We start from the raw sequence: 13579 nt of genomic DNA, 5'->3' as shown, positions 1-13579 counted from the left end.
AGAAAATACATGAGAAATTACCAGTCAGACCTTTCTTTTAGCAGATAGATATTTTTCAAAATGCAAATGTTTCTGGGAACTAGAACCAATTGTCTCCCCCCAGATATCTTTGGAAATGCATTGAGAATGCATGGGCTTGCCAGTAGGGAGGTAGGAAATGTTTGGCTGTCATAATAGCAAAATGCCATCACTTCCTTGAAGAAACAAAAGCATCTTAACTTTTTTTCTTTCTCTAAACATCAAGGAATTTCAGTATTTAGTATCGCTAGCTAGGGCTCAAAATTGTTACAATTCCCTGGGACAGCTCTGCTCCACCTTCTCACGCAGCATTGCAATACATCCAAATCATGTCTCCGGTGCTATGGTAGAACAAATGTAAACAAACACCAGCAACGGTCAAGGTATGGGAAAACATCCAACAGCAAAATGATGAGTGCTACAGATCTTGCTCACAAATTAAATAAAGGCAAATGGAGTCCCAGTTTTACAGAGGTATCTATTCCTTTTCATTCCAAGCCTTCTACACAGGCTTTTCTTTTAAAGCCCCTTTTTGCTAATTCACAACAGTCTCCAATACTGGAAATCGTATCCTATATACAACAAGTACCATTACTCTTGCTTCTTCAAGTTCTGTAACTAGGAGGGCTGAAAAAATCTAGACCGCTTCTAGCAGCCGTCTCCCTTTGCTACTCTGTACTGTATGGGAGGGCTGCAGCTGTGGGACACCAGCATTTCCAAACAGCCAAGCTTTCACGTAAGGCATAAATGATACAAATCCGTATCCCCTGTCAGAGGTATTATCTTTTTACTCTCAAAGATAATCCAGAAAGTTTAAGCAATGTGCTAATGCTGTGAGAGCCATGTGTGTGTTTGCATGGCAGTGAACACCGTGTGTGTACGCTCTTCTCCAGCCAACTTTTGACTCCTGTGGAGTCCATGATCTCAGTTCCATCATTCTCTGCTGGGACTCAGATCAGCTGTCCTGAGCCAAGGCTTGCCCTTGGCTGTCACTGATTACACAAACCCATCACAGGAAGCCTTTCTGGCCAGCCAGCTAGCTGAGTCACTCTACTGATAAGCTGACCATGTAGTTTCTCATGTGGAGGACTCTCACAGTGTGAAAGGCGATGTTATCGAAAAACTCCATCCAATGCAAACATAAATATGCGACTGACATGAAGCACATGAGTATTTTTGCTAGCTGCCACTGAGCTATTTACTTACTTTAGGGTATAAGAAGTTTAACTGCTTCACTTAATCACAGCTCAAGCAGATACTTGAGAACAAGAAACCTTTGGCTCCGTCCACTCAAAGTTTTAAGGCTGCTTGGACAGCTGCCTTCCCTACTTTAAGTGATCTATTAAAAGCCTAAATTGCCTCCTATTGTTGCCCTAATACTTTGCAGGCAGTCCCTCCCCAGGCCACCTAACCCAAATGGTGTATCTCAGTGTGGCTTTGTCTGAAGGAGAAGAGCCATGCTACAGAACCCACTGGACTAATCATCGATCCTGTGGCTGCTTACACTATCAGGGGAAGGGACTGGATTGTTGCAGGTCAACCTTTTCTGTTTGCTTTTCCTTGCAGCTGAGAGCTAAATGTGTGCGCACACCTGCAAGAGGCAGTGCAGCAGCACCTCTGCTGGTGAACACCTCTCTCCCCACAGATGTGGGGCTCTGCTGCTTCTCACAGCCTGCCACTCAGCTCCCCAAACCCTTCATCGCCCTGGTGGACAAGGGGAAAATTTGTTTGCCTTTTGAGATCTTGAGTGCAACTGGCCAGTCCCATTAGGGTAAACCAGCTCATGCCTGGCACAGCCTGAGTTTTGATGTCCTGACCGTGATCAGATAAGGATGGACAAGGCATGGTCATGTGGAAATGCAAAGTACTACCCCTTCTGCCCGACAGGAAGACAGACCAAAGCTGAGACAGGCTGTGTAGCTCACCAACCGTCATGAATGGGGCTTATCTACACTGCCAAATGGATGTTACTGTTGAGATGCCTTGTCTATCAACAGTGCAAGGTGGTAAATCATAGCCTGTACTTAACAGTTCAGGTTTGAGCAAAACATATATACTAACCAGGTGCTGAGCATAAGCTAGCATGTTGGACTTTTTACAGGACTTATCAGCTGGGATGGGCAGGCTTGCCAGCACAGCCATATGGCTGCCAGGCTGAGTGGGTTCAGCTCTCCCTCTGCCTGATGTGCTGGCACTGAGGTTTGTACGGCAGCAGAGTCTGCCCGCACCCTCCAGCATTAAGTACACAGAAAGGAGGATAGACTGCAATTGTGAATTAAGCATGTCTCCTAAGTACTACTGGAGCACTGCAGTGAACGAGCTATCTTTTCCCTATTACAACGAGAGGAAATTCAGCGGTGGTACAATGTTTTCCTCTAAATGTTCAAAACTCTTCGGCAGACCTGCTTGGCTTACACTACAGCCCAGAGAAATAAAAGCAGCTAGGGGAATAAAAGTGCCCTAGGACCACTGTAAATCTTTACTTCATGGAAAATCTTATCTTGCACATGAATATGAGCTGTGAGTAAATTTAATGTGTGGATTAAGTACTGTGCGGTCTCCCTCATGGTGGGCTTTTCAGCCTAAAAAGAACAAAAGAATAATAATGAGTGTTGTGTTTGGGTATGATTACAAACAGCTGTAATTTACAGCTGGACATTCTCCATTGCAAATGTATCCAGCGAGCAAGTGCTTCTGGGTTAGTGGAACAGACTGCAAAAAATTAGCTTTTAACTTCAGCCTTAAGGTCAGAGTTCTGGGACCATGGGAGTCGATAATAAAATCTATTTAGCTCAGCGGGATTAAGCAGGTTTAAGACCTGGCTTAACCACACTGCTTACTGTTAAATAACAACAGAGCACACTGAATATTTTAGTTACAGACATTTTTCTTCATTTGAAAGCTATTCAGGCAGTGGATACGAGAGTCAGACAATTGAAGACTTGCTTGCACTTTATCATTAAGGTATATGAGTTAAGTTCTTGCTGTTCTCTGTCCCAGAAACTGAGCAATCTGTATAGTTAGACCACTTTACTGAAGAGCACAATAAAATTAAAACCAAGCTGTGCTGTATAAACACAGAGGGTTTTTCATGAGAGAATGAAAAGCTAATGGGGCCAGTGCATCTTTCCTGACAAAATAGTTGGTGCATGTGCAGAGCAACCTGTCTTCTGGAAGCAGAAAAGCTGTTTCAGTCAAGCTTCTGGGTCACTAATCTTTGTGTTTGCACATAAATCTGCTGGGGGTTACTGTGTCATTCTGAAAACAAGACTCAGTGCAATACACTAAAGAAATCAATGGCTACAGGTTTAAAAACTCTTCCCCAACCGCACCTCCCTTCAGTTTAGCGAACTGTTACCTTTTTAATAGAACCTGAAAGCAAAAAATGCAACAACTGCTGGAGAATATATATATATTAAAAAAAAAAAAAATGGGCAAAATTACTGAGAGCTTTATTTAAGCTGCCATCTCCCTTGGCTCTGGGAAGTGCTGGTGTATGACCAGGAGCTGTTAGTTGCTACTGGGACACAAGTAATGAGCAGCACTATCAGAGGCATCCTCACTTTAGCCAAGACTAGACAGAAACTGCTGTCACAGTGTGGGATTTTGGCCCGCTGCCCTCCCATTCACTCGCTGCAGTGAGGTTATGGGAGGCAGCCCCGCAGGGTACACCCACAGCCTTGCCAGCACCCCTCTAGAAGGAGAGGAGGGTGCCCCGGCAGCTGATGCTTGCAGAGCAGATGAGAAAGCTGTAGCCCTCGGGCATGCTTTTAGGGGCAGAGAGGGGAATATCTGCTTACAAATAGTAAATCTAAGGCGTGAAGGGCAACATTTAAGCCCTTTTTCCCTGAGGGTGAGGGCAGCCTGCGCCCAGCTCCCTAGGTAGGGACCATCTGTCCATCATTGCCACTTCTCTTTCTAGGGGAGACAGAAAGTGCACTGCAGGGTTTGGAGCTTGTGAACTACCTCCGGGGGCGCTTCTGCAGGAATGTTCCTTATTCAGCCTAGGGGAAGAATGCTGTAAAAAAAGCCCCCGTGTTTCCTTTGGTCACTGTATTGTCCCCACGAAGTCCAAAAGCTGTTTTGCTTCAGGGGCGAGCTTGCCCACCTCCAGGGAGAGGGGCATAATGCTGATTCTGACTTTGACTCCTCTTTCTTTTGGCATTTGTCCTAGTAACAGCAAATACTTGTGTACCCTCCAACTGTACCAGTGATTTCACCAGCATCCCCTACATTTCACTCGGGAATTTTTTAACTTGGGGGGGGGGGGAGGGCGGGGGAAGGGGGAGGGGCAGGGAAAGAATTCTAAACAAAACGGTGTTTGTAAACGTGTGTGTGTGGGGGAAGGTCGATAATTTTGGTGGTCTTAGCCTCTGAGCAGAGAGAAATGTTATTCATCCATGCACAACATATAATTCAGCCTAAGTGACAGGCTCAGCTCTGGAGAAATCCTGGCCTGAACTGGCTTCCAGAGTCAATTACCGCTTATTCCCAGGGAGGCGGGGGGCAGGGGGCCAGACAGAGCAGAGGGGGCTGCCAACAAGGCATGGGGAAATTTACTCTGTGTCAGCCTGCATGACACAGTACCTCATTTGTGGATAAATGTAAATCTGCTAGTTCTTTTTCACAGGCACTAAAATGTACAGTCTCTCCTCCCCCTTCCCTCCCCCCGTTCCCAAAACTGGAAAAGAAATCAGGACTGTCTTAGAAAGCTACCTTATATTTCAATCAATCCTCTTTCATAAAAGTCATTTAAGGTAAATACCTGTGCAGATCTATGGCCCAACTATAACATTTACTATGGCCCAAATCCTGAATTCCTCACTTGGGCAAGTTTCCCATTGAAGTTAATGGATTTTTGCTTGAAAAAGAACTGAGTAAAACCTGAACACTGTCTAAGGATTTGGTCCCCTGCTTATCTGCCTGGAGCACTGCTGCAGTTCCAGAAGAAGTGAAAAAATGAATTAAATTCCTTCAAAATACCAATCCCTCAAAACTTAAGAGGTAAAAAAGGGCATTGTTTTTGTGCATAAAATGTACAGAGGATCTCATCAAAAGAAGAGTAATTCCCAGGGAAAGGATTTGGAAAAAGTCAAAAGAGAATATCTCAGAATAAATGAAGTACTTATTGCTGAAAAATGAGCTCAGATATATCTCAGCAAACTCTAAAGCTCAGAATTTACTGCATCATTCATGCCTTCTCCAGTAAGTTTCTTATCTCTCGTTTGGTATCACAACAAGGGATTCTGCATACTCTGTATGAAATACAACAAGACTGTGATTTTTGCAGTAATAAACTCTACACATGCATGACAAATCCAAGCATGCAAAATGTTTAACATCCCAGTTCACAGATACTTTGGGGACAAAATCCGATTATGAGTTATATGCCACAATAAATAGGGCTCAACGTTTCATAAAGCAATTTATAGTTCATAAAAATGACAAAATGTACCTGTCAGATAGAACGCGGAGAGCAGATCTCTGTGCTGCCTGCTGGAAGAAAGGGCAGAGATGTTTATTTTATATTCTGACTTGAAAATTACGAGCACAATCAACACTTTAAAAAATGCGTTACACACATTTTTGTCACGTGTCCAAAATGTTAAAGTACGAGCAAAGTAGCGGAGAGTCTATAGTCAAATAGACATTCCAGCCTAGTAAATGTAAGAACGCTTTGTTAAGTATGCCATAAACCAGAAGACTGTCAAAGCACCGCACGGTATCTGAGGTCTGAACTACTCTATTTAGATGATTTTTTCTGCAGGTCCCTGAAAACTCAGCAGGGCTCGGTTCTCTGCCTTCCCCTGTCCCCGCTTCTGCACTCCCACTCCCTCTCCTTTACCATTAGTCTCCTCCCATTCTTCCACAGAAACAAACATCACATATTTGGTTCCTTTTACGATGAAGCCCGTAGCTATAATTATAAATTTTGCAAAGCTTGCCAGAGCTGCTGCAGACTTTTCATGAGCACTGCCATATTAATCTGCTGGCAACTTTTAACTACACAGTACAGGATTGACCTGTTGCTGGTTTGCTGCTCAGTTTTTGCCTAGTACAACTCTTTGGATGGGGTGGGGAAGCATGGTGCTTGTTCTTGTGTTAACCGGCAGGTCTGGGAATAGAAATTGTAGCCTCTCAAGTTTAATAGGACTCCCAAGCCTATCCCTGAGCTAGTTTGCCACTTTATTATTATTATTCTTTCCTCTCCTTCAATCACTTCAAGTGGTGTGATTCATGGCTTTGGCGCAGTAACCAGCTGCTAAGCAAAGATGAAATCCATAATGTTTTGAAAATCTACTCTGAAGCCCCCATTCTACTTGGAGATGCCCCAAGTGTCCCCTTCCCAGCTGTACCTGTCCAGGCTGTGCCTCACCTGACACAAGGGGACACAAAGCAAAGCAGTATGGAGAGTCAAGGGGCAGGGAATTAAATGTCAATTTTCTCTTTGCAGTTACCAGTAAATATGTTTTGAAACTATTCTCCCTGGCTTCTCAGGCTGCTGGGGGCTGCATCCCTATTCCTCAACAAGCCACACAGCTTGCAGGCACCCTGCTCGGCACTGGAGAGCATGGAGGTAACCCTTCTGTCTAGGCAAGATGCTGCAGACAGGCTGCAAAGAAAAACTTGATAAAACCTGACCTGCAGTTGCAGTTATGGAGCATTTCACAGGAAGGTGTGAAAAGGTACTCTGAGTGGATCCCTGCAGATCTGGCAGGAGTGCAGAAATGCTTTGGGAAGAGTTTCTACTTGATTTTGGAAGCAGGATTTCTGCTTTGAAAACTTTCTGGAATAACTTGTGCCTGCTGGGTTCCCCAAGGAGAAGTAGTTTGCCTTGTATCACACACCAGATTGTCAGAAGACAAGGTGGCATGGCTCACCATGGAGGGTTTCTCCTCAGCATTGACTTTCTGTAGTGGGCAGAGAACCCGTGGGAAGGGCTGGGAAGGTCCCAGCAGCTCAGTGGGAATGTGCCCATGGCATGAACATGCTGTTTTTAGTGTTAGGAAAATAATATGGGGAGTCTGGTATTTTTTACTATGTCCAGTAGGTCATCCTATTTGCATGCTCCTCGGATGCAACACCACCACCCAGGCCACCCAGGCCACTGGATACAGGGCAGGCCTGGAGGGGAACAGCCGCTCCCCGGCCCAGCGGGCCGGCACCATTTTTACTCTCTCCTCTGCAAGGGGCTCATTACGACAATTTCATCCCACCTCTTGCACACAAACACAGGAAAGACCCAAACCTCATGTTTAAGAATGTTTTGTGGCTTAATCTCTTCTTTAATGCCCCAGGCCAAGGCAAATTCATCTCCTCCCATGCCTAGTCACCCTCACTGTCAGCAAGCTTATGTCCATTTTGAAGTTTCAAGCCACCCAGCTTTGATGCTGAGGCCTGTGCTGTGTCGTGCCTTTGCCTGCAAAACTCAGGAGCCTCCTGTCACTGTCAGAGCCCTTTTTTGTGGCCAGGCTGTGCAACCACCATTCAGGTCACCTCTCCTTCTCTCCTGCCAGCAGCCAGGGCCAGCCTTCCCCTCACGAGCGGCCACTACATGGCAGCGCTGTTTAAGCCACTTCTAACGTTTCCCACCCTTGGCTCAGGCCACCACAGGTGCTCATGTGGTTGTGCAATGCAACAGGTTGGAAAACTGATCCAGCTGAAAAATAACACTTTGCCTTCTGGTCTTTTTTTTTTTTTTTTTCCCCTCTCTTTCTTTTCCCCAGGTTATTTGTGACCTGGATTCCTTTTCTGACCTACTTCCCCAGGGAGAGGGTGTGACATAGCAGGTGGGAATGGGAACACAGCTGAGACCTTTGCTGCTGAGATAAAGGCATGCCCACTGGCGAGGCTGCTTTCACCTCAGTCACTCTCAGTCTCTTCTGGGGGGCTGCAGAACATTCCCGGAGCAAGGTACACGGTGGCTGCCGCAGCCAGAAGGCACTGAAGGAGGCAGGCTGCTCTGTAGCCACAGGCCTTACGGACATTACAGTCAGCTCAAGAAAGCAAACATGGACTTTGATGACACTAAAAGCCCCTGGCATGGGGATGTGGGGTGTGTATCTCTCTCGCATTCCCCTAAAATCTCTAACTTTGAAAGAGGGAGAAGAGCTGGCTACTTTTTCTTCCAGTCTTGATGGAAGCTGCCCTCAGGAGGAAAAGGAGAGGACTCGTGCCTTGGCCTGTGTGGTGTGCTAACTGAGCCTGGCCATGGGGCGTTGGACTGCAGCCTCGAGTGCCAGTCTTCAAAAGCCATCTTGGTACATGCAGTTGCTGACAGCTTTGAAAAGGAGACCCCTTCTGGGCAAGAAAGCAGGTTCAGATGACAAACAGGGCAGCAGAGAGAAATGTATAAATGCTTGTCGGTGAGATCATTCTACTTTTTCAATTAGCCTCTCATTTAAAGTTCTTTAATAAACATCCTTCTTCACCAGGACGCAATGCAGATTGTGTGGGGCACCTCACTCTTTGCTTGGTGGTCGCACAATCTGTAAATGAGACTATTGATTTCTTTCTTACACTGTCTGAAAATACAGCCCTGTTTGATTGCATAGCTGTGTGACCCCCTGAGTTGGTAATGGCCCCATTTCTAAATGATGGGGGAATAAGATCCAGTCACAAGTTTATTCTTCCTCCCTGGAGAAACAGATCTATTGCCTGCAATGAAAGGCAGTTAGGAACTATCTGGCAATTTTAATTCTAGCCTATATTGCTCCCCTCTCCTGGAGAAAGTGAGCTGTTGTAATTAAAGGTAGTTAGCAGTTCCCTAGCAAATATAAATACTTGCAGCCACTAATTACAGTCTGCTCTCTTGTTCCCCTGCTAGAGGACTGTGCTGCTCAACTTAGGGGGAAATATCTGCCCTTGCTTCTTGCTAACAGTTTTTTTGTGACCCCATTCAAACTCATTCATGAATCCCCATGGAGGGTCATGACCCATAGTTTGAGAAACTCCTGGCTATAGAAACAGCTTTCTGTGATTTATTATGTTTCTAATATGCTGGTATTATCTATGTAACAATGTAAGCAAAAGGGTGGTACTTAGTATCGTATACTGCCTGCACGACTATTTTTTTAATAGGTTGATTTTGATTGTGCTATTTAATTTGCATTTTATTTTACATCATTAACAACTTTACTGAGGCCAACTCATCATCCATCAAGAAAGATAAGAATATGTTCTACAGTCTTTATTATTCCTGGAAGTAAGTGACTATACTAGTTATAGAAATTAGGGATAAGAAATAACTTTGAAGTTTGGTATTGCTGACAGAATTTAAAGGACAGAATTTAAAGATCTCCAAGACTTACCCCTAAAAAGTGCTTCATGGGAAGCTTAATATTCTCTTGATAAGAGATTGAGTGTTTTAACCAGTAATTAGTATAATCCTGGATTTGCAGTCCTTGGAATCAGTGGGGTTACTGGTGGAGGAAGGTTTTCCTCAATATGAACATGGATATTGGGAGGCCAACTCACTATATAATAACTTTAATGATGAGTAGGAAGCAGAGAAGGGGAAAACATAATCACTTAGGTGACTCAGCTATTTGGGCCAGAGAAACAAACCACAGTAAATGAGATTAATTACCCTGTTTCACTACATCAGGAATTGCAAATTACGGGATACCAGCTGGTTAGACTTCTTCGACCCCCACGTGAGCTGGTTACAGATACGTTTAGGGCAGAGTTTCATTGATCTGCCTATAGTTCATTAATCATTCATGAAAGATTCTAGATGTACCCCAAGACTACTGGGACAAAACAAGTATTCAGCCAGCAGTAATCATGGTCGGGTTCTCAGTCTCCGGGGACTGCACCTCCTTTCTCCATCCTTTACTGCAATGAGCCAGAGCTTGGGAACATAATCAGCAAATATTCAGGTTTCAGCGTGTTAAACGAGCTACCAAAATTACTTGAAGTGTCACAAGTTGCAGTCTGTTGTTGGAGGGAAATCAAAGAGGAAATTAAATACTTTCATTGTAATTGGGACTGAGCAATGAGCTAGCTCATTGTAATTGGGACTGAGCAGTGAGCAGAACAGGTTGAATACAGCTGGATACAGCTGAGTACAGCTGAATAGAGCTGAATTGAGCTGGAGATAACAAGAGTGTCAAGAGTGCTCCCCAGAAATCCCTGCTGTGGGGTTTGGTTTTGTTTGGTTGTTTTTCTTTCCTTCTTTCTTTTCTTTTCTTTTCTTTTCTTTTTTTTTGTTTGTTTTTTTTGTTGTTGTTGTTGTTTTGTTTGTTTTCTTTTAAAAATCTGTTTGGAACAGAATGGTTCATAAACTGCTGGGCTTGCAGACATTTCGGATAAGAAGTAAATGAGAAGTACTCAAGTGTTCTGCTGGGCTTGGAAAAGTGTTTTGGAGACACTGCAGGATGGCTGTGGATGCATTTTCCTATAGCTTATCCACAGCACACTTTGGCAAGTAGAAGCCAATAAATTGACCACTAGCAGCTTCAAATATTTTGCTTTCCATTCTTCCTGTCCTATGGATTCATCACTGTTATCGCGAAAGAGCTCAGTTACACAATTGTATGGGATTACACCAGTTATACCAGAGACTTCACTGAGATGATGCAGGTGTACACAAGGTGAGAATTTGAACCATTTCTTTGGTGACAGTGTAACAATATGTACTACCTGTGCATGAGTAAATTGCATTGCTTCCAGAGCGTCTTGTTTGCCTTTCTCTTGGTGGTAGGTGTTGCCCTGGAACTGAGCAGTGACCCGTTTATGCTCTAAGTCAGCATCTCCCATATCAGCAACCACCCAGAATGCTGGATGTCACCCTGTATCGGACAGCAGTTAGTGAGCTGTGGATGCACTTTTTTCAAGCCAGGGGTAAAGAAAGATGTCATTACTATATACTGCCATTTGGGAACCAGACCAGAACAAACACTTGTATATCTGTCTTCTTTCATATTTCACTCTTCATATGTCTTCCATGTTGATTCTGTGTTAATTTCCCATGTTTTTGCTTGGTTTTAGCTTAAATGTGGTTTATTCCTAAACTAGTGAAGCTAGGAAGAAAATTTTGTGAAGGGCACAACCTGACTGCATGCCATAACTTGGGCCACAGGACTGTCCAGAGGTGGTTTTGGTTTTTTCTGCTTCGGATCTGGGAGCTGTTATGGACCTAGTGCAAAACTTCTGGATAATCCTGTTGTGGTGAACCCACCTCAGTCCAACCACATGCGCAATTTTTCACCTTCTGTGTTAAAATGTGAGTTTAGTCCAACTCTGTTTACAGGCACCTTCTTGTACTAGAAGTTACACTTTTGCCTGTGAGATAGAGCTGACTTCCAGCCTCGCAGCTTCTCTCCCCATGCAGGTGTTTATAGACCGTGAACAAGCCAGTCGCCAGCCCTGCTTCAGACAAGCTCAGGTCATTGCACAGATATCTTTCACTCCAATGTTCTCTCCCCCATCTTGAAGCCCTCTTCAGTGTTTTGCTTTTTCAGTGTTCTCCTTGAAGAGTGCAGAGCTGCACAGTGTTGCAATGACGCTCTCATCAGGGCTCAAACCGGAGGCAGTGAAACCCTCTCACACCTACAGACTGGCCCTGTTTAAGCGCCCATGAGTGTCTTGAGGCCACAAGGAGTTGCCCAAGGAGCTCAGTTCAGGCAATTTATTGTAAGTGATTCCTAATGTGCCTTCTCTCACTGCATTATTCTCCTCACTGCTCCTAGGGGCTTTGTTTGAGAATTGCTTTCCAGTGTGGATTTCTGAGGGATTTAAAATCACTTGTAAACTGCAGCTTAAGTGTTTCTCTGTAAATTTGCAATATAAATGTATGAATGTGATTTTCACTGTCCGGTTGGTATTTATTTAAGATTTACAGGCTGTAAGACTTAAAAGGGTCTCCCTCCCTTCCCCTTTTGAAGTTGGCTATCATCAGAGCTACATCTTTTGAGAAACTATAAAACTCTTCCTGGATTTTCATGATTTCTCCAGGCCTTTCAACACCTCAGTATTCATTTTTCACTCTGGAGTTTTATTATTATATTTCTGGAATACATTGTTCTTTCTCCTCTGCTTTGCCCATTAATCCTTATTAATCTTCAGGGGCAGCACAGTCTAGTGACTTGAACATGGCACCTGGGAGTGAAAGACCCAAGCGCTAATCCTGGCTTTGCAGCTGACTTGCCATGTGGCTTTGAACAAGCCACATCTCAGTCTCAGTCTCCCTGTCAATTCTACAGAGATAATAATTCTTTCTTAGCTCTATCTAAATACCTCTCAGGGGCATTGTATTAAGTAGTTAAGACTTGTTAAGTGATTTGGACCTCAAAATTACTGTATAATCTGCATGGGTATTAACCATACAAAGAATGCTATATATCTGTAAATATTGAGTTTTCTGTCTTGCATCTGTTCAGATTTGTCCTGCAGTCTGGCCCCAACAACCACACAGGATTTCAATGCAGAGGAGTTAACTTTCATCTTCTTCAGTGGAGATGAGCAGAAGAAAGGTCCTTGGTACTTTACATTAATAAAACAGTTAATTTCCGATTTCACTGCAGGAAAGTCATTGCAGGTGAAGCAGTGGTCATCTTGGAAAACCTCTGTCTCCATAGAAGTAGTCTTTTTTACCCAGGAAAAGGTAACTTGGTTGAAGTGCTCCTTACACTTAGGATGTTGCAGGCAAAAATTGTCAGTGTTGTGCCACAGGCTTTACAAGATTTGTTGGGAAGTCTGAAAGCTCAGAAATTAAAGTAGATTTTTTCCAAACCCCTATATATATGAAAACAAGGGAAATACAAGCCTAAATTCCCCAAACAGTGGTAACTCTGCCCAGGGAGGTGCTACGTCAATTGACTGTGATGCATTTGCTACTACCCAAGTATCTGCTTGGATTGTGCTAGGACATAAAAAAGAAGACAGGGGATAACATCCCAGGTTGATTGAAATCAGAGGCTAAACTCCCACTGACATCGGAGCAGAAAGATTTCATCCTGGGTTCAGAAGAAATTGCAGCAGTGGTTCCCGAGTCCCTTTTTCTTAAATGCTAGTTTTGATGGATTGGCTGCTGGCTCTTTTTCTTTATTTCTCATCGTGTTCTAATATAGCTGCTACTCGCTTATAATATCCTCCCCCCCCCCCCCCCCCCCCAGTTTATTTTCTTCATTAATTTCTTTTTTATTCCTTAATCCCTTTCCTTTTTCTTTTTTTTTTTAATTTCATTTCCTTCTGTTTACTGACATGCTCTCAGCTGCCCCTTTCTCTGTTCTGCTGTCATGCATCTCTGCGTGCCACATCTCCTTGACACAAGTCCTTATGCTGATACCACCTCAGCCTGAGCTGAAAAGCTGAGGGAAGCAAAGAGAATGTGACCTTCTGCCTCGCAGAGAGCAACAGGCAGCTCCTAGAGAGGCTGTGAGCCTGTGTTCGTATGCATGCATGAGTGCATGGACACGTGTGGACACAAGCTGGGTATGGTCTCTTCTTACAGCTTTTAATAGCTGCAACATTACAAACGACACTAATTTATGCTCTAAATTATTTGTGACTGCTGGTTATTTAACTGTTCTCTTACAGGCATGCTGGAATGAATTTG

General features: G+C 44.0%; 1 protein-coding gene across 1 annotated transcript in view; it reads right to left on the bottom strand.

Moving 5' to 3' along the window:
• AFF3 (AF4/FMR2 family member 3) overlaps positions 1–13579 on the bottom strand; it is a 281320-nt gene that overhangs the window by 73856 nt on the left and 193885 nt on the right. The window contains exon 9 of the mRNA XM_037377921.1: positions 5474–5514. Coding sequence (XP_037233818.1) covers positions 5474–5514 — 41 coding nt within the window. The remainder of the gene's footprint in view (positions 1–5473; positions 5515–13579) is intronic.

Source organism: Falco rusticolus, chromosome 2 (genome assembly GCF_015220075.1).
Source record: "Falco rusticolus isolate bFalRus1 chromosome 2, bFalRus1.pri, whole genome shotgun sequence".
Taxonomy (NCBI): domain Eukaryota; kingdom Metazoa; phylum Chordata; class Aves; order Falconiformes; family Falconidae; genus Falco; species Falco rusticolus.
The sequence above is the reverse complement of the archived record's forward strand: the minus strand, read 5'-3'. Positions and strand labels throughout refer to the sequence as shown.